We start from the raw sequence: 21,728 nt of genomic DNA, 5'->3' as shown, positions 1-21,728 counted from the left end.
AAGAATTCTATACGCGATAGCTTACGTTGGATCAAGAATAAATATTCGTCTATAGTGCATCGTCATTAAAAATATAAATTTGTGACGGGATATTTATGACAGATAAGACTTGATCTATCGTAGAATTATGATGGATCCAAATTCAGAATTATCAATGTGGAAGAAATTGAATAACATAACCTTCATTTTTATTTTCTTGGATGAACTTTTTGTTTAGACATGAGGTATATACTTCTTTTCAATGTAATGTTGTTTTGTAATTCATGTTTATTGTAATTACAATTTGTGATCTTGATTGGTGTTCAAAGAATTATGTTATGATGGAATTAGGACTTATGTTAATTGATTATAGTCTGGAAATTGAAGGATGGTGACTTGGCCATGGGTTGATAAAACAATAGTCCTGATTACTCTCTTCGTTTCAATTTATTTGTTCTATTTTAATTTTTAGTCTACTTAAAAAAAAGGAGAAACTATCTAATTATACAACCATTCCTACAATATTTACTAATTCTCTCTATAGTTGAAATAATTACATTTATCTCACTAATTAATAATTTGATACCATATTTTAAAGTCAAATACACCTAAATACATGCTTTTTGCTACAAGATACACTGAAATAAGGAGAGAGGTGAGTGAGAACATGAGGAAAGCAAGCGAGATTTGTCTATGTATCACAAATATATGTGAATCATACAAAATACACATTAGCATACATGTATTTGGTGTGATTCACATGTATCTAAGATACCAAATATACGTGCGACATAGGAGAGTGGCGAGCAAAATGGGAGGGAGGCAAGCAATATTTGTCGATGTATCCCAGATACATGTAAATCCACTTACAGTGTATTTAGAACAAATTACACCTAATTTTAACCTCATGTATCCCGAGATACATGTATTTTGATGTATATGGATGCACCAAAATCTGTAAAATTCGTAATATTACAAACTAGTGTGTATCTAAGTAATTAAGTCCTAAACTAGTGAGATTTATGTAAGTTCCTAAAAAGAATGTCTCTTCTTTTTGGTAATTTTGAAATTTCAACTTTCCATATAACATGTTTAAGACCACAAAATGAAAAGATATTTTAATACATTCTACATATTTGACCACAAAATTCAAAAATGTTCCATACTTTTTTAAACATCATATTAAATTAAATTTAAACAAACAAATTAAAATAGAGAGTACTAGAGTTCTATTTATCATTCCATAAGCAAAGTAACATGACATGTTCCCAAGATGTACACTCTTCAATGGGTCTAAACTCCATATTCTTCTTCAAAGAAATAATCAAAATTTATATCAGACCAATTATTATCAAATTTATGTAAACATTCATCATGTTGTTGTAGAAATATAATTTCATTTTGTTCATGTGCCCCTTGTTCCTCAAAGGTCCATACCCCATTACACACTTGTTGTTTGGGTACAACATGAATGTCTTTGTTGTTCTTGTCTTCTACTTCTTCTTCTTCACTTCTTGGTTCATGTATCATTGATTTTGCATGATGTTCATGTTGTTGCATGGCTAGTCCTTTGATTTCGTCCGGCGGTGACAGAGTCAGAAATTCTAACAAGAAAATTTGAAAATAAAATGTTAAAAGAGTAACATAATTGAAATTCTACCATAAGTTTTGACTTTGTGTTAAAAGGAAATTCAACAATTTATATTAGATCTATGTTATTTTATGTGATGTTCTTTCTTCTTTAATTATAGTTGTTTTTCTTTAATTATAGTTGTTTTAAACGAAGGATAATTTTTTATATTTTGAAATAGTTTTAACTTTAGAATTTTCATTTGGTCTTTTTAATGACTTAATTTTATAATTAAATAAATATCATGACATGTTTAAGATTAAAAGTTTCAAAAAATCTTTATTTATTTTTTCTTAAAATTATTACTCACTCGAGCACCTTCACATGAAATGAAATAGATAAGATCATATATAAATAAGATATATTGATTTACCTAGATCATCAATATAATTCTTCGTCAACAAGGATTCAATTGAACTCCCTTCTTCGGACGACATAGCTCCATCCTTGCCTCTTAGACATGAGAAGTTGGTTCCTCGATTAGAACCTTGATCAACAGAATAATTTTCCGTTAACGGGTATTCAATTGAACTCCCTTCTTCAGGCCACATAGTAGGGTCTTCAAGATATGAGGAGTTGGTTTCTCGGTTACATACTATATCAACGATATAACTTTCTAACAAAAAAGATTCAATTGAACTCTCTTCAGACCATTTATGACATGCGGAGTTGGTTTCTATATTTTCTAGCAAAAGAGATTCAAATGAAACCCCTTCCTCAGACCACGTAGCGTCGTCCTTGCCTTCAAGACATGAGGAGTTGGTTTCTTGATTAGAACCTATGTCAACGACATAATTTTCCACCAAAAGGGATTCAATTGAATTCTCTTCAGACCACGTAGCATTGCTCATGCCTCTAGAACATGAGGAGTTGGTTTCTATATCTTCCGACAAAAGGGATTCAATTAAACCCACTCCCGACCACGTAGCATGGTCCTTGTCTCTAGGACATAAGGAGTTGGATTTTCGAAGGGAACCTATATCAACATTATAATTTTTCGGTAAAAGAGATTCAATTGAATTCTCTTTGGACCACATACCTTCGTCCTTGCTTCCAAGACATGATGAGTCATTCTTCCGAGTGGAACCTCTATCAACAACAATATTATCTTCCGGCAAAAGAGATTCAATTGATCTCCCTTTAGACAACGTAGTATCTCCCCGGCTATCATGACATAACGAGGAGTTGTTTTTTCGAGGGGAACCTATATCATCAACTATATTCTTTTCGGGTAAAAAAGATTCAATTGAACCCCCTTCTGACCCTATAGTTGTGCCTTGTTTTATCGAGGATTCGCCACAACTGCCATCAACCACAATTTTCGGTACCTTTGCAGTGGTTTTAATAAGCTCTTTGAGGTTTCTAAAGGTGTAAATTCTCCTACGTAAGTTGGAATTCCAATAGTTCTTTATATCATTATATGTTCATCCAGACAAAAGTTGGGCTATCGAAGACCACCTGTAACACATAATATGAAAGCGATCACGAAAAGTTTGACAATATATATATATATCAATCTTTTTGAAACATATTAAAAATGTACATCTTAATTTCGAATAATATAATTCAAAACGTCAATAACAATTCTTTAAAAACATGAAATCCCCTAATTATTGTACATTATGCATCAATATTGGAATATATATTTCAATCAATAGTTTACTAGTTAATTAATACACTAGTTTTCTTTCGAACCAAAACGAAAAGATTGGAATATATATATATCACAAAAATAAAAGTGGGTAGATAAAATGTTGTACATATACAATCAGACCTCTCTATAATAAATATGGTTAAGTTTTTTTTTGATCGGATTTTTTTTATATCATGTTATATTATATGTTTTTATAGCAATATTTCGTTATAGCAGTCAAAATACATCCAAACAAACGTCGTCATTTAAAAAAGTTTGTCTAATTTTTTTTTCCTTGACAATTTTTTTTAAGAAAATAGAAATAAAAAACAACCTATTTCCCAAGGTGCTATGCAATTTGACAATGATTTCATCTTCTTCTGCAGTAAATTTGCCTCTCTTCAAATTTGGTCTCAAATAATTTGTCCATCTTAATCTGCAACTCTTTCCACATCTTGATAAACCTTCATTTAATCATGTAAAAATACTTGCATTAATTACTATAATTAGTAATTAATCATAATATAAATATTAATTAATGTAACACACTAGAAAAATAAACAAACTCTCATCTTTATGAGCTGTTGTTGATCAAGCAAAACAAAATGTAATTATATAAAAAATATTTTAAAGAAATTAATCTATAAATTTCTTTCTAGCTAGACACTCTTTATATTTTATACTTTATTAGAGATATCTAACTGGTTCGAAAAAATAAACAAATCAGTCAATAATATGATCTTTTTCAAAATAGATATTTTTTTTTACTTCCAAAATATTGTAAAATAGCGAGAAAGATAGTCAGTCCTCTTAAGCTAGCTGCTAATAGTATTGGCATAAAAAAATGTGATAAAGATGAAAAAAAACTCCTTAAAAAACACGAGTGACATTCCTCCTTAACCAAGGGTCTCAAATTTGAATCCTACTGGATACGAAGTAGTTTTTTTTTTAATTAATTACCAGCATTTTTGGGAAGAGACCTCCATGAACCTTCTCCATTAACTTGAATATACTTCACTAATAATTCATCTTCTTCATATGTCCATTTTCCTTTTTTTAGCCCAAATTTTTCACAACAAGGTGCCTTCACCATTTCCTATATATATATATTTTTTTTGTATATATTCAAAAATTTAAAGGTATAGATTGGGAGTGGATTTATAAAGAGATATTTGTGGTGGGGTAGGCCAGGGGCGGATCTACAATATCAATTATTTATTCGATATATTCAATCTATTAGCTTTATTTGCATGTACTATAAATAAAAAATTTATTTCGAATTCAGTAAGTAAAAAGGATAATAAGTTTAGAATTAGTGAACTTAAAATTTTGATGACGAGATTTTCATGTGATCGAGGGCCTCTATAACCAAAACTTAACTTATAATAATTAATCCATATGAATTTTAGCATGTAAGAAAGTTTCATGCCTTATTATTAATGTTACGTATTTAATAATTGGAAAATATCTCAATATATGATACTGTAATTAATAAATTTAAAATACTTGAACTTAAATTAAATTTTTAATTCACACAAGACAAGCAACAACAATAATAACATACCAAACGTAATATTATAAATAGAGTTAGAAGAGGATAGTATATACTATATACATAGATCTTACTCATACCTTAAAAGATAGAAATGTTGGTTTCAATTGACTATCAACTTAATAATTATCCCACGAGACAAGCAAGAATTTTTTTTTAAAAAGCAAACAACCTTCAAAGTCATGATTATGACCACCAAAGAATGTGGTGCAGTTGATGAAGTTTCTCATCTCTTAATCAAATATCTCGGATTCAAGCTTGGATATGAAAAAAATCTTTATAAAAAGCGTTTCCTTGGAATAGGAACTTACACACCACGAATTCAAAATAATTGAATGTCGATATCAAACACTAAATGAAATAAAGAAAGACAAGAATTCATTATTGTGAATCACTCCTCAAAAAGGCTACAATTATAAACACTTTTTCATTGCAGATTTTGTCACTACAATATGGCTATTGATCATAAATACGTTCTAAATAATAATGGTTAAAATGTGTACTTTATAATATAGAAAAATTGACACGTGTAACCCTAGTTGAGCTTGCATAATTTATGTCTAGTTATTTTCAAGACAAGTGACTTAATTCAGAAAGGGAATTTGTGTCCATTTGATAATAACATAAACCTGTCGATCAATTTGAGCTCGATTGATATTTATATATGTTTTTTAATTTTGGATATATATACGTATATATTTAAATTTGTATAAAATTAAATAAGTATAAATATTTGCATCCTACCTGGCACTTTACGTGTCGATCAATTTGTCTGAGATGACATCATGTAGAATGTGTGTATCTATTTATTCAATTTTATATAAATTTAAGCGACTACTTCTACATATACAAAACTAAAAGATATAAATATCGTTTACGTATTGTACCAGAATATATGGACCACATAATTTAGTAATTATCTATGTTTTGGTTTGGTAAAAAGGATATTCTTTTGAACAAAAAATTATATTAAAAGAAAAAAAACATCTCGACCGTTATATGTCGTTGGTTTGGTAATTAGTAGTGTGGGTACAATTTTGTTCCTCTCTTCATTCTTCTCTCTAAAGTTCCCCGTAATTTAAAAGTCATTAGTGACGTATTTGAACTTGATCTCCATAAAAGGATTTGCGGATCTTCTTGAAGTATTTGATTATCAAGAATAGTTTGGCAATATTTTTATCTCTTTATAAATATCTCAAGAGTTTAGGGGATATTCGAGATCACTTTTTGATGTTTTCATGATTTCTTTGTGAATATCCAAAAATTTATGAGATATTCAAGATGTCGTACGTCATATTGAATGTTAAAATAGAATAAATGGTAGTTTAATTTGTATAAATGATTTATAATTGAGTTAAGCAATATATATCGTTATTAGGTTAAAAATATACATCTGTTCGTCATATATTTTAAAGTAAACATAATTTTATTGATAAACATTGTGATTTGTGTGTACAAAAATGTTTATCTCTGTTAAAAATATAAATTTGTTTGCCATAAATTTTAAATTGATAAAAATTAAGCAATCACCAAAAAAAAATATAATTTTATTTATAAACATTGTGATTTGTGGGTACAAAAATGTTTATCTCTTGATTCTTTTTTCTTAAGATTTCTCCGTGATTCGAGAGTTGTTAATGGCGTATTTCTTGAACTAGAATAATATGAACCTTCATTTGATCTCCACTGATATTTATGACTATTTCATTAACTCATGAAATTTTTGAGACTTCTTTTTAAGAGAATATATTACACTTAATATAGACAGGAAGAATAATTTAAAATAGGATTTTTGGAGACTATTCTATTTTAAATTATACATCAATTAACATATTCTTATTTTTAAGATGGAGACAAATTTTGTAGCTCTAAATCATTGATGATCAAATCTTCAACTAAATAACTCTAAATAAGTTTAACACTCTTTCAAAATTTAAATCATTTTAATTTATTCAGACTCGTAAATAAATTAAATTGTAAAATAATAAATGCACTTAATAAGTTGTTGTTTGAATCATTTAAATTAAGACCTAATGTCGTAGAACAAAAGTTTTAAAAGGAAAATCAGATCTGAGATTTAAAATTAAAAGGAAATATGAATAACACTGACAGACAGTTTTCCAAGCTATCAATATAGATTATTTTTTACGGTCATTAATCAGAGATTTCAAATTTTCTTTCTAGATATATAAACAATTTGAAAGCGGCGTTCTCAAAATGAGTCAGTATACGAATTTGAATTAGTCAGGCTCTAATATGAATATCAAATGAAAAAAAATCAGACTATTAAATGACTTCACGCACAATGACAAATCTAGATTTTTCATTTAGAAAATTCGAAAAATAAAAATGTATGAGCTTAAGATTTGAACTCCTAAACTACTAAATCAACCTTACATATTTCGGAGATTCAAAAATCTATATATACAATGGAATTTTTAGTCGACAAGATCAGATGAACACTCCCCGACCCTCTAGATCCGCCCCTATCACGTGTCAGTAAGGGTGCACATTTGCATGTGCATGGAGCTGTTGTTCTCTGTAACTAATTACTTTATACTATAAATAACTTAATTAAGTAAAAGCTACTAAGCTAGTTGTAATAACCAGTCTGTCTGTTTGGATGTATTGTAATTAATTGTAAGACTAAAATTAAGGTATCCTATTAATTTGGGACCAAACTAATGATACCACGTGCATCTAGCTAACTAGTGAGCAATAATAAACATTGAATACATATATATAGCGGCGTAGCTACACTCATGTCAGGGTGTCCAATTAGACAATTTTCGTCTAAAATTTATATTGTACATATAAGTAAGATGATAAATAAAATGATTAAATAACATATTCCAGACAGTGACACCCTTGACACAACAATATGATGTAATCCAATGATTTCAAACGCATTGAAAGAGATACCCAAACTTCAAATATTCGTGTGTTAGAACCTCACTAATAATAAATTTTCACTTTTTAAGAAGAGCAGACTCACTTTAACACCCAGATTTTGAACCATAAAAGAAGTCATGACAAAATACTATGGACAACCTTCCTAACAACAGTAATCAAAGTACAAAAAGTAACAGACAACTATTAATAATACGACTATAATACAGAAATATAAGTGATACAACACTTAACTATCTAACTAATGACCCGACTCCCACCCCAACCCACACCCCACCCCACCCAAAAAAAAGGCAAAAAAATGAGTTGCCTATCTTTAGAGTAAGTCATAAATCTCACATGGCGTAACGTGTTGTTTGGCTTTCCCATTGGATATATATTATATATTAAATTAAATTAAGGGGGAAAAATGAATATATATATGTATATATAATATTTCACCGACAACTATTATATTATATTCCTCAAAATCATGTGTGGATATTGAATTCCCTATCCTTTTCATTATCCTCTTTCTTATTTATTTATTCATTTTATATTAATAAATTGATTTTCTAGTTTCATTTTTTCCCTCTTCTTGTAAGAAAAAAACAATATGTGAAAACCATGAGGGGTGGAATAGGGGCGGAGTTAGAGGGCCGAAATTAGTGTTCATCGTTGAAAAATGACATTATATTGATAAGTATTCTTTTTTGCATAAATACATGTAAGTAATGATATCTTTTGTAAAAAATATGTATCTGCCACTATAGCTTGAGAGGGCTTAGGCGTAGCCCGATAAGAGTAAGAAGTTTATCCAAGCCCTTTTTGGTAAAAAATTTACACGATATACAAGGTTAAAATTATGAATCTTCTAGACTTATTCATGCATTTACTTCTTTTTAAACCTTCTTAGTGAAAACATTTTTAACTACACTGCGCTACACTTTGGTACAAAAATCTTTGTTAGTGAAGTCATTCACCTCAATTTCATCTGAAGTTAATTTTTCCACTAGTCCATTTGAGATATCAGATGTATAAAGAATAAAAGACAGTCTGATGCACTTAACTTTGAATATGAGGGGCTTGAAGAATAATAGAAGAATGGAATCGGATCGACTCTATTGTACGCAATATTATCTTTACATAGATACATACTTAATAACAAAACACTTGAAATGAGATTCAACTAAATATCAGGATAGTTGCTTACAATGGTGAAATTACACTAGAAAATCAATTGGAACTACTACTAATGTACATATTTAATACATTTGATTCTTTCCATAACCCTAATAATACCAAATGAAAGAACCAACAGAAACAAAATAAACCCTAGAGAGACATGTGCTGCTTACACAGCTTTATTCCTGAGCAATTTACAAAGTCACAACTGTTGTAAGGCAACAAATCAGTGAGTCTAACCGAGTTGACGAGAAACAGAACGAATCCTTTTTTACAGTTTCCTCGTCGTGCTCTTCGTGTTACCTAATATAATAGTTTCTTTACATCATTGACAATTCGACGAATTCCTTCAAGCGCCAACTTTCTGTGCTTTTGCATCTGGAGTTTTCAGAGGCTCAGCATGATGTTTCCCCTGTTGTTGAGACCAGTAGGCATGGGCAGCTAAGACTCTGTCCAGAAGTTCCTGGGGAACAGGCTCGCCTCTTCGTTGTTGCGGGGCAATGCTTGCTGTATGTACTAATGTCTTCCATTTATCCTATATAAACAAAGCACCACACATCACATGGATGATGGGAACAATCATTAGCATTTGCTAAATAAAGATTAAAAATTAGTGAGATCTATGCTTATCTAGAACAACTCATATGTTCCCCCTTTTGCTTTCTAGGCAATCATTCAGAGCTGTCATTAGATTCATTAAGCCATTATAATACAATTTACAATATAATAAAACTATGGATTGTCAAAATATGGAAAGCATCTTGTCATATGACGGGAGACCTTTTCTCGTGTTACTAAATACTCCTTCCATTTCATTTTATATAGCGGTATTTTATGGTCTTAAACATATCAGAACATACATATATATGGCTTTAAGAGCATATCTTCCAAGGGTAAAACGGAAATTTTAAAAAGTTCCTGATTTTCAAAATGTCTTGTTTCAAAATATAGAAAAGTAACATTCTTTTTGAACAGAGTAAAAAGAAAACAGTGCCATAGAATTGAAACAGAGGGAGTATCTAAGACGTGGGATGCAAAGTCCAAATGATAATGAGACCATGACCATTATTTGCTAAGAACAATATGTGATAACATCAAGGATGTAAAAAAATCATTTTCTCAAGAACTGGCATAATGCATGCAAAAGGAACACATGCTCTTGCTACATTAGAATCCTCAGAAACAATAATGGCACCAATAAGATGTCTAACCTTCAAGTCAACATAAGTTCGGTGATCAGCATTATCAAAAGCCCGCATTTTAACATCACGCCACCTGCATTATCAGAAATTATTAGAAATGCAGTTCTCTAGTGGACAACAAACTCTAAACTGTTTTGCTTGCAAGGAGGATCTAAAGTTCTCATACCTTCCAGTTCCAAGATGCTCCACAGCTTCAACTAGCGCTTCTACTTCTGCAACTGAGAATGGTCTCCGTATTCTACGTTGTGAAAGTTCAGAACGTTTACTTTTTTGGTTCAGCGGAACCATAGCAAGTGCCTCTGCATTAACTGAAGGAACTATCACCAAGGCTCTAGAATCTGGAATAGATACATCAGTTGATGAATCAATAGGATTTGCAGGAGATAGCTCTGATGGATGGTTATTCTCGTTGTACTTGCACATCTCAGTCTCTAGAGGGTCTGCTGAAGCGTTGTGAATCCCCAATTCCAATATAGGACTAGGTCGCCGCCTGAGCATAAATATAACTAATTAGTCTAAACCCAGTCAATTTCCTAAATGGTAGGCAAAAAAAATTTGCAACTAGAATTTCTTTCCAGAGCAACACTATGCAAAAGCATAGGAGTGCTAAACTCTTCGATCATACCTTGTTAGTTCCTGATCTGCAGCATATGTTGATGAAGCAAGAAGTTTATTAGGAGATGATGATGGAGAAACTTGGGTGAATCTAGGCTCCAAAGTGAAACCCAAATTATCGAGGTTGCCGTTCTGGGAAATGCCAGCCTGCTCCAGTGTTCTATTGTCATCTCTGACCTTCTTTCCCTGGAGAACCACCCCAACCCGTAATCCACTTTCCAGTATAGCGGTAACTGCCTCCATAACCGTTCTCTGCATAAGAAAATTAGCATTTAGCTTAGAGAACTTCCAATTCTACAACGGATAAAACTTTCTAACATCACCACAAATCAATTTAGTTACAACTGCCAACATTATCATTCCTTAATTTAATGCAAGCTTTCTGCATATCAGAGAATTCTTAATTAAGCGACTTCAGAGAGATATTAAATGACAAGAAAGATTAAATGAATAGCTGTATTGACTGACAGATGCAGCAAGAACAATAATTTTCAACATTCAGCACAAGCATAAATTGTCAACTGAAGTTCCTTAGTCAACCTAGGGAGGTGGGGGATTATTGTATACAACAGAGCAGGAGGAAAAGAGGACACCCTGAATACCTTCAGCGAGCCAACTGTTGCAGTTTCAGGAACCTCTATGTAAAGCTCTGGCACCTTGAAGGACTTGATGCTAAATTTTACTGAAAGGATAAATTGGACTCAAGTTAGATGTTTTATAGAAGATAAAACAGCATGGTATCAAAGAGGGAAAATTGAAAAAACAAATGAAATCCAAAATCTCTTACCATTAGGGTCCTTCTTGTGATGATTGTTAACTGGAGCTGGATCAGTAGTTCCTGTAAAGCAATACGGAATATTACTTAGTATGACTACATAAACCACCAGGACCTTCAATTTCAAGATCAATAGTAAAGTATTGACCTCTCGGTGGGATGGCATGGGAGGTATTAATGTCTCGTTTGATTTCCTTGTCAGGTGAATTTGTCACGCTTTCACTACTGGCCTCCTGGTAATATGCAACAGCAAAGCCATGGTTGCTCAATTTCCGTCTCTTGGAAGGAACTTCAAGTTGGCATCTCTTGCGTGCACGTACACTTTTCCTACTGAGGTAAAAGGACTCCACTCCACCATCTAAACCACCAAATCCATGTAGTTAGAAAATGACATGAAGTGACAATAGAAACATGTATAAGAAAAGCTTAAGCTGGCAAATTATCAGAGGTGTCAGGTATATCCTGACTTACTTGTGTAAGATCGCTCATATTCCTTCAACTTAGGAGCTGCTTTCCAGTGTCGAGATTTCAGCATCTTCCTTATTCTTCTGTATCCAAGTCGTGATGTCGTCCTAAAGGCCCTTAACTTGGTGCTATATCTATAGCAGTCAAAAGAATTTTCGTCATCATCTCTAATACCTAACTTTACACTGTTCCTGTGCTTTACAAAAGAAGCACTACGAACCGAATCCCTGTACAAGGGTAACTGTACACTACCGTCTGAGTTAAACAAACCACTGTTATTAACACATTCTTCGATTGGATTCTTTACACTACAAGTGTTAGTCACAGTTACGTCCTCTATCTGCTTGCTGTCATCATCTAAGTGCTTTTGAATTCCTGTCCTGATTTTACCATCACATGGAACTTCAAGACTAGAGGATCCACCTTCAATTTTGGGGTGGAATTTTCCATCAGGTATATTGACCTCCTTGCAGTTTTCCAATTTCAAGTCAGCGTCAGAGCCTATAACAGTAGAAGTATGCTCCAAGAAATAATTATTTTCTGCATGATGAGGTTTATCGAAACCATGTTTCAAATTCTGATCTTGGGCTGCAGTTTCGGGTATATAATCGCTTTCTACACAACTCCCCTGGTCGAGGCACTCTGATTTCACAGCTTTACCTTCTTCCACTTCTTCACTTTTAATACCATCCCTGCCATCAGCAATTTCATTTTTCCCTTCTGCTGCATTACTGGAAGTAGAGCTTTCGCTCTCCAGTAAAAGCTTCCCGGCAACAGCCGCCAATAATTCAAATGCACAAATTTGATCATCATCCAATTTTTTACAGGAACGTCTCCTCTGAAATGATTCAGAATCGCAGACGATATTTAGAAAAGTATATAAATACAAGACTTGTAAAAGATCAGACAATTTAACAATTTCAGCATCCTTACTCTAACTGATCTAGGAGCTTTAGGTATAACTGGAACTTGAAAGCCATTGAAACCAAAATCTAACTTCTTCTTATACACCATATCTTCAGAAGCATGCCAACAAATGATCACCCAATGCAATAAACCAATGTCACTAATTTCACCGATCTACTACACCAAAAAAAAAACAGTTTTTTATCAATCATACCATAAAAGCATTGACCAAAGACAGGATATACATCACTCCACTGTTCAAAAGTTAAGAACTTCAAGTGACTACAAATACAAAGGCACATAAAAAATGCAATATCATTACATAAAGCAAACATATTTTTCACATAAGCCGAGTGTCTATCGAACACAGTCTCTCTACCCCACAAAGGAAGGAGTAAGGTCTGCGTACCTCCTACGCCTCCCCAAACCCCGCTTGTGGGATTACACCAGATACATTGTTATATTTTCCAAATGCACTTAGCTGATCCACAAATACAAGGAAACCATACATCTAAACGAACATCAATATATGCAGAATTCGAGATCCTTCCACTAGCCACGAGTATATATATATGCTAAAATGCTTACTATACAACTCAAAAAAGATCAACCACTATTCTTCAAGAAGTAATCAGCACTACAAAAATGCAACCAAAAAAAAAAAAACAAAACTTTCAACAGAACACTAAAGAAAAACCTCCCATTTTAAGAGATCCATCTCTACAAACCCAAATTCCAATCAGGCAACAATTCAGAAAGAAAACACAATTTCTTTCCCAGTTTCAAAATTTTGACTTTTAATCCAACCAACAAAACTACACCTCAATCAAAACTAACAATCAGCAATATCCATTCTACTTCATTTTCGATTCACCGATAATAACTATAAAATCAAACCCAGTTCCAATTCTCACTCAAATTCAATAATTTCAACAATTTTCGCTTAAAAACATCAAATTCCACACAATCAAACTGAAAACCGAACAAAATTCAGCAAATCCGATCAGATCTCCCCGTGATCAACCTGAATTTTCACCGTAAAACTCAACCAATCTCCATCACCATAAAAAACCCATCAAACCCTTGTTGAAAACAACACAAAAAACTGCATCTAACAAAATTTCAAAAAAAAATCCAAAAAACAGAGCATAAAAACCCCAAAAAAAATAGAAAAAATTACCTGAGAAGAAATCTATGTATTATGTATGAGAATTATGAATTTTCAAGCCATGAAAAAAAATGCTAAAGAAGAAGAAGAAGAATTTGTACTTGTTTGTTACAACACTTTTTATTTACTTTTTTTGTCGGGTAAGTGAAATTGTGGACAGGATTGAAAAACCTCTGGGTTTGGTAAAACCCCCCTTCTCTCTTCTCTCTCTTTTGTACTATTTCTCTCCCCCCTGCCCCACCCCCCACCTTAGCCCCCCCACCCCCACTCCCACAATTAGTTTGTCTTAAAATTATTTTTAATAAAAATCCTTTTTTTTTTTTACGAAAGTGTTATCACGAGTTTTTACTTGATGAAAGGTGTTTTCTGTAAGGTGTTTTATATCGACAAGGCAAAGAGAAATCGGTTTAATAGGAATAATTTCAAATCAAAATTGTCCTCCATCTCGTATGTAGAAATGATTGACAAACATGTCATTACATAATCATGATATCGAATATGAATGATCGTTATCAGGAATCTAAATTGATTTTAGGCTGTACATCTGATTTTCCTAGGATTGTAGTTCAATCGGTTAGAGTATCGCCCTGTCAAGGCGAAAGTTGCAGATTCGAGCCCCGTCAGTCCCGACGGATTCAATAAATATATTTATCTCTCCATTTTTTTGTGAAAAGGGGGCAGGGAGCGTAATTTCATTCCCAACGGGGGATCTTTCTTTTTTTCTTTTTTGTTTCACATTTCTTATCAAAGGAACTGAAAGCCCCATATATGTTATGCTAGGATGAGTTAGGCTTTTAACATCTTAAGTAAGGATACAGTAAAGTAGATGGGGTATGTCCTCTTTTAATCAACGGATCTCGATTTTGCCCTTTGGTTATTATGATATTATCTTTTAGTAAACTGATTTATTGTACTAAAAAAAATATTTTTTTAAGAATGAATTGATTGTTTACAGAAATATATTGTAAATGATATATAAAAAGGGTTTGAGTGAATATTTTGTTACTTTAATTATTTTATTTCAGAATAATCTAATTCGAGATTATTATTCCATCAAGAGACAAGGAATATTTTATCTCAGTACTAATAATTATTAATCTTAGGATAAATTATAACACTCTTTGTAACCAAACAAGAAATTAAGGGGTATAAAAAATTTATCACAGGATTATCTCCCTTTCCATCATACAAAACGTGGTAGGAAGCGTTTTCTCTCATGTAGCATAGATCCAAATGAGTCAGAATCTAATATAAATATTGAATACCAAATTATTTATTTATTTTGAAAAAAACATAATACCATTAGTTATTTCTAAAATATAGTTAATATGACTAATTTAGTAAAATAACTTTATTCTAATAAAAGGGACACTCTCATTTTAATTGTTTAGGCGCATATATAGAATTTTTTTTTTATGTATTTATCTATCTTTTAAGAATATGTAATCATGTTATCTCATAAATCGCCGTGAGCTACTTGCCAAATTAAGTGGATTGAAGAAGATTAAACTCATTTTTATCATAAATTTATCATCTTAAAAGTCTTTTATGAAAACTCACATCTTTGATATGTGATAGCTACGTAATATTCTTAATTTATTTATTTAAATATATTAATTTCTGATCAAAATAAAATTAATTGTTCTATTACAAAAGCTACATATTGATAGTGGTGATAGATGATTTCTTAACGAAAGTGCTAAATCGTTAAAGGACTATTAAAAGAAAATGAAAGGAATTATTTTTATATTTAAAAGTGATTTAATATTAGATGATTTAATTCACAAAAATATTTAAAATTTATTTTAGATCAAAATCTCAAAAAAAAAATTCCTTTTTTAAAATTCATGTTCAATCAAATAATATTACATATAAATTGAGATAACCACAATAAAAAATAATAATCATATTTGAGAGATCTCCCTTGATAAAATTTTTTGTGATACTAATTTCTTTTATAATTTATAATATTGTACTTATATCTTTTATTTTAATTTTATTATAATAATGATTTAAATCTATTTATTATTTATATTATATGAAAATATAGTTACGAAGTACAATAACTTAAATTCAGCCTAAATTCTACTACTATTATCTTATTGAAAAGTTCAAATTGATAATCAAATGTGATGCAGTGAATTAACTAAAGATTTTGATTTCGAACCTTGAGTATAGAAACATTCTCAATAAAAAATGATATTTCATATTCTATTCAATACAAATTTAAATTAATTAAACTCTAATACAAATCTCGAATCCTGAATAAAATTTATTTTTATTTTTTATTTTAAAAAAGAGAGGATAAAACTGGACCACTTTGATTAAAAGGACATGAGTGTGGAATGAGTTAAAAGGGGTGTAGACCAACTATATCTTAACCCTTCTCCTTCACTCACCACCACTATTCTCTCATCATCCCATCTTTACTTCTTTTTTTTCGTTTCGTGCTCGATATTTATATTAAAGTTTGATTATATTTTAATCTCGTATTATAAAGTTTATTCTTGGTATAGATGATTTCAATATAATTTTTTTTAAAAAAAAAATTGAATTTGAAATTTCTGATTAGAAATGAAGAAATTTCAATCATTCCACCGCAATTTATATAGATATTCCAATTTCTTACCTAGTATGGTTCTTCCTTCCACCACGTGTATATTTCTATTTTAAAAAATGGTCCTCTCTTATAATTTTTTCTTTTATTAAAGGTTCTCTCTTATAATTATAAAAAAAACATAAGTCTCTTAATTGATCAAATCATGTCAAATATCATGTATTTTTTAGTTTTCTTTATTTGTTGAGATTTGTAATTGATCAATTATATATACATAACCTAAATAGCCTTATTTCATATGATGCATTGTGTGTAATGCAATTACTCTCTTTGATCTATAATCAGTGATTTTTTAGCCTTGTAAAATTCGATTTAAAATAAGTGTTTTTAAAATTTAAAAAAAAAAACATTATCTATTAATTAATAAATGATTCGAACAAGTATTTTAAACTTATATTCATATTTCTTGAATAAATTAAGCTGAAAATAATATATAAAATATTTAGTGAGATAATATTCTTAATTAATGAGTATTATTAAAGTAATTATTTTTTAATGGATGTCAAAATCATAAGAGGGGAAATACCAAAGAGTCCATTATGACCCACAAAAAGAAGAAAAGGATAGAATTAAATAACAAAGGTGGGACCACACTCACCAAATTAATTGGAATCTTATCAATTAGAAAACCAAAACAAACAATTTCTTACAATTTTTAACTTGTAAAAATGACTGAGTTGGTAAAATATATGATATTGTGTGATTTGCGAGTTATCCAGGGTGATTTTAAGAGGAGGCGAAGTTGTAAGTTTATACGATCCCGCTCAATAAAAGATTACACTCTATATATAAAATACTTGAATTCGCTAAACACAAAATTAAAGACTGACTTAATAGTTAAGGAATTTAAAAATTCATCGATGTTTATCTACTATAAGTTCAAATATTAGCGGTTGCGGGTTAAAAGATCCTCACAATAGAAAAAATAAGATATTATTACTTAAAGTTTATTGAATTAAGTAATTTAAATTTCCACCAATATGAATGTGGGGTGAAATAATTAATATGTTTCTACTTTTAATCAAAGATGCCTAATTAAATTAACTAATTTAAATTTCTGATAATAGCTGCCAATTTATTTATTTTTTATTCTTTGAAGAAGCAGATGACTCGTCAAAGGAGATAAATATTAGGTACGTCACCATTATTTTATATCATGCCACGTTTATAATTTACAGCTGACTCAACACTTTTTTTTTATAATGTTCAAATCAATTTATGTACATTTTGACTAATTTTATATTTTACAAACTGTTTTTTATATTTTATGTATGATAAAACTTTATTTACTAAGTCATAAATAGCTATCAAAAACTCAATTATGAAATATTTGTTTAAGCATAAATCTCTAAATTCGTGATCAAATGGATTAGGATAAACACAAATTAGAAAAGAGTATAATCTTTTTTTTATTAAGGTGTGATAAGTAAATATAATTATATTTACATGACAGAGTATTTTTACACTATTAATACTTAATATGATCATAACAACTCATTCTGTATTTACTTACTCTAAATCATAAATTCGATTATATTTGAATAATTATATAATGAGTTGTATTTACGTAAAAAAAAAACAATGAATTTAATAGGCACGTGGTAGCTGAATTGACCTTTACGAACCTTTTTCTATTTTTCATTTTTGTGTATTTAATTTTGTCTTTCATATAAATTTAAAGAACTATCAATTTTTGAGTTTTATTTTTATTTATAACATTGAGTTGATCGATGACACATTTTAAAAGAGCATGGATATACTCACATTTTGATATTAAACAAAATTATGTAATAAACTATTTATAATATATGTCTTTCTCCATAAATGTTTAGCATAATTTTGGTGTTTGACTTTCATCTTGACACCTGATTAATCTGAATTCTTATTCAAAAATGTAGCTTCACTCTAAAGAAATAAATTTAAAATCTGTGATTAAAAATAAATAAATAAATATTTAGCACATAATTGTGAAATTTATTCGCACTTAATATTTATAACAAACTATACTGATTTATCATAATCAAAATTATAAATTAATTATTATAATTTATATCATATATTATTGGATTTAATATTAATATCCTATACCATTTAAAAAAAAAAAAAACTATTTTTGATGGTCAATATAAAACCAATGAGGTCATGGTCTACCCCATCCAACCCATAAAAGTTTTTGTGGCATATAATTATGGACTTTAGAATATTCTCTTCTTTTGTTTTATCTATTTTTGAGAATATAAAATTTAGTGCCTTGGCCATAGATAATTTCCATTATCTCAAAATTTTATTTCATAAAATTATTACAATTTTTTTTCCCCAAAATTTTAATCTGTAGCTGAATAGAAAAACTCCAAAAAGTTATTTTCACAAATTATTATTTTAAATCACTCATAAAAAATAACAAGAACATTTTTTCAGATGATAAGCATCTCTCACCTTCAACCTGAAGATTGTAGATTTGAATCACTGTAGAGGAAAGGTAAAAAATAGAAAATCGTCGCTCAATGAAAATTCAGAGAGAAATTTTATATTGTATTTATGTCCAAACACAAATTTTTATAATTTTTAAATTTTTATGTCCAAATGTCCATTTTAAAATAAGGCAAAATAGGACAGGTGGAGCTAGCCATACCAATAATGAAAGGAAAAAAAAAGAAACTATGGGATTTGGTCCATTTGGAAAGCATAAAAGAATACTTTACGTGAAGGTCTCAATCACAATTCATTGAAAAAGCATAAAAATAAAAAATAATTATTTAAAATATTTCCGCTCAAGATATGAAAATCATATCAAACATAAAGCTAGGGTGTGTAAAAATTGAACCGATTGATAAATTCAACCGATAAAAGTGTTATTGGGTTATTGAGTGAACGGATTTTTAATGGTTTTATAAAAAAAAAATTATTGGATTATCGGTTCGATATTGGTTTTTAATATTGAGTTATTGGGTAAACCGATAACCCATTAAGACTAGTAATTTACTACTTTTACTTGTACATAAATATTATATATTAATCTCAATAACTTAGTAGTTACTATCTTTGTCATTTAACCTTCAATTCACATTTAACAGTGACTTTGAGTTCACAATTTCACATTATAAAAAATGTTAAAATCTAAACTAAGAATCTTATTCCTCTTAATTTCTCGTGTTACTCTTGTATATTTCTTTTCATGTTTGGCATTATTGTTTCTATTTTATGAGCATTTGTAAAGTTACATTATTGTGTTTTCGCATTAAATTAATATGAAAAGTCATATACTTATTTTATAAGTATTTTCTTATTGGTTAAACCTAAACCGAACCGTTAAGGACCAAAACCGATCCGAAAACCGATAAAAAATATCTTATTGGTTTGGTTATTGGTTTAACATATTTAAAAATTGANGATAAATCAAATTAATAAAAGTGTTATTGGTTTATTGTTATTGAGTTAACGGATTTTTAATGGTTTTATAAAAAAAAATTATTGGATTATCGGTTCGATATTGATTTTTAATATTGGGTTATTGGGTAAATCGATAACCCATTAAGACTAGTAATTTACTACTTTTACTTGAACATAAATATTATATATTAATCTCAATACCTTAGTAGTTACCAACTTTGTCCTTTAGCCTTCAATTCACACTTAACAATGACTTTGAGTTCACAATTTCACATTATAAAAAATATTAAAATCTAAAGTGAGAATCCTATTACTCTTAATTTCTCTGTGTTACTCTTGTATAGTTCTTTTCATGTTTGGTATTATTGTTTCTATTTTTCGAGTATTTATAAAGTTACATTATTGTGTTTTCGCATTAAATTAATTAGAAAAGTCATATATTTATTTTATAAGTATTTTTTTATTGGTTAAATCGAAACTGAACCGTTAAGAACGAAAATCGATAAAATATATCTTATTGGTTTGGTTATTAGTTTAACATATTTAAAAACCGATAAATTGAACTAATAATTCATAAAATCGAATCGAACTGAACCAATCGATGCACACCCCTACATAAAGCGTGTTTTTTGAAAAAAGAAACTTCATATACAAAATTCAAACTCAAAGCTTCTAATTAAGGATAAAGAAATATTTGACACCCTATTATAATCATTATCAGTGAAATTAAAAAATACTCTGAATCTAGTTGTACCATTTATTTTCTATTTTTAATTTAATGACAACTTAAATTTATTTACAAAATTTTCAAATCATCAAAAATACCAATCCATTTAACTATTTAAAAATTAAACTTTCATAATATTCTATTTCTTCATTGTACGAATAAGTTAATTTATATTATAAGTTTTGCACTTGATTAAATAAGATCATATACAAATAAAATAAATGAAAAAAATGTAATCCTATATTTTAAAAAAGTTTTCAACTATATAGAATTACATCCACCCACAAGCCTAGAAGCTACTAAAATAAATGAGTGGACAAAAGTGGCAATTAGTTCCATAGCTTACTTGCCCCTCTCTCCTTACTATTTCCTTTAAAATAAAGTATTTAAAAAGTGCACCAATCGTTATCGAAATTTTCTAGCTTGATTAATTTGAATTTGCGTTAACAAAATTCTAATGGTTAGAACATTGAATTACTATTACTAATAAAAAGACTTAAGCTTCTATTTGACCATAAAATTTAACAATGAAATTTGAAATCTTGATTTGTATTGAGTGAAAATATCCGACCAATTTTTGAAAAGTTGAAAATATTTGAGAATCAATAAAGTTTAATCAAGTTTCATGATCAAACATATATTTAAAGATAAAGTTTTAAAAAAAATTATGATCAAACGTTAACTAAAGATTCCATTCTTTTCTTTCATTTTGTTGACTTGAATTTTAAATCAAACCTAATATAATTACACCACTAAAATTGCATCACATGTAAAGAGTCTAAATAAAATAATTTATAAAAGAATAATTGAACCCAAAGACTTTTTAAGATAAGAATCTAAGTTAATTTGAGGAGAAGAAATAAAAAAAAAAAAGGGAAAAAATCACTCACCTACCCACTAAAAACACTCACTTTCTTCTATGGTTTGCTCTATTTCCTAAAGGAAAAAAAAATAGTTCTTTCTAGTGCCTGAATTATCTTACACGCACCTTAGTT

At 29.6% G+C, this 21,728-nt stretch overlaps 1 protein-coding gene across 1 annotated transcript; it reads right to left on the bottom strand.

Annotated features, from left to right (window-relative positions):
• Window positions 1–8,841: 8,841 nt before the first annotated feature.
• LOC125866976 (telomere repeat-binding protein 3) lies at window positions 8,842–14,182 on the bottom strand. Its single transcript, XM_049547376.1, has 10 exons — window positions 14,012–14,182; window positions 12,859–13,005; window positions 11,932–12,763; window positions 11,609–11,818; window positions 11,473–11,523; window positions 11,288–11,367; window positions 10,696–10,937; window positions 10,237–10,560; window positions 10,080–10,143; window positions 8,842–9,403 (listed from the first exon to the last, which is right to left on the bottom strand). Exons 2-10 carry the CDS (start codon window positions 12,937–12,939, stop codon window positions 9,218–9,220), a joined length of 2,070 nt encoding a protein of 689 aa, XP_049403333.1. The 5' UTR covers window positions 12,940–13,005; window positions 14,012–14,182; the 3' UTR covers window positions 8,842–9,217.
• Between the last annotated feature and the right edge of the window lie 7,546 nt (window positions 14,183–21,728).

Source organism: Solanum stenotomum, chromosome 6 (assembly GCF_019186545.1).
Source record: "Solanum stenotomum isolate F172 chromosome 6, ASM1918654v1, whole genome shotgun sequence".
Lineage (NCBI taxonomy): Eukaryota > Viridiplantae > Streptophyta > Magnoliopsida > Solanales > Solanaceae > Solanum > Solanum stenotomum.
Note: the sequence above shows the minus strand (reverse complement) of the source record. Positions and strands in the feature narration are given on the sequence as shown.

Coding starts and splice junctions, on each gene's coding strand:
- LOC125866976 (XM_049547376.1), bottom strand. CDS start 12,939: ATGGTGTATAAGAAGAAGTTAGATTTTGGTTTCAATGGCTTTCAAGTT. Junction 11,819..11,931: donor ATATGAGCGATCTTACACAA/GTAAGTCAGGAT, acceptor TTGGTGGTTTAG/ATGGTGGAGTGGAGTCCTTT. Junction 11,368..11,472: donor TCACAAGAAGGACCCTAATG/GTAAGAGATTTT, acceptor TTATCCTTTCAG/TAAAATTTAGCATCAAGTCC.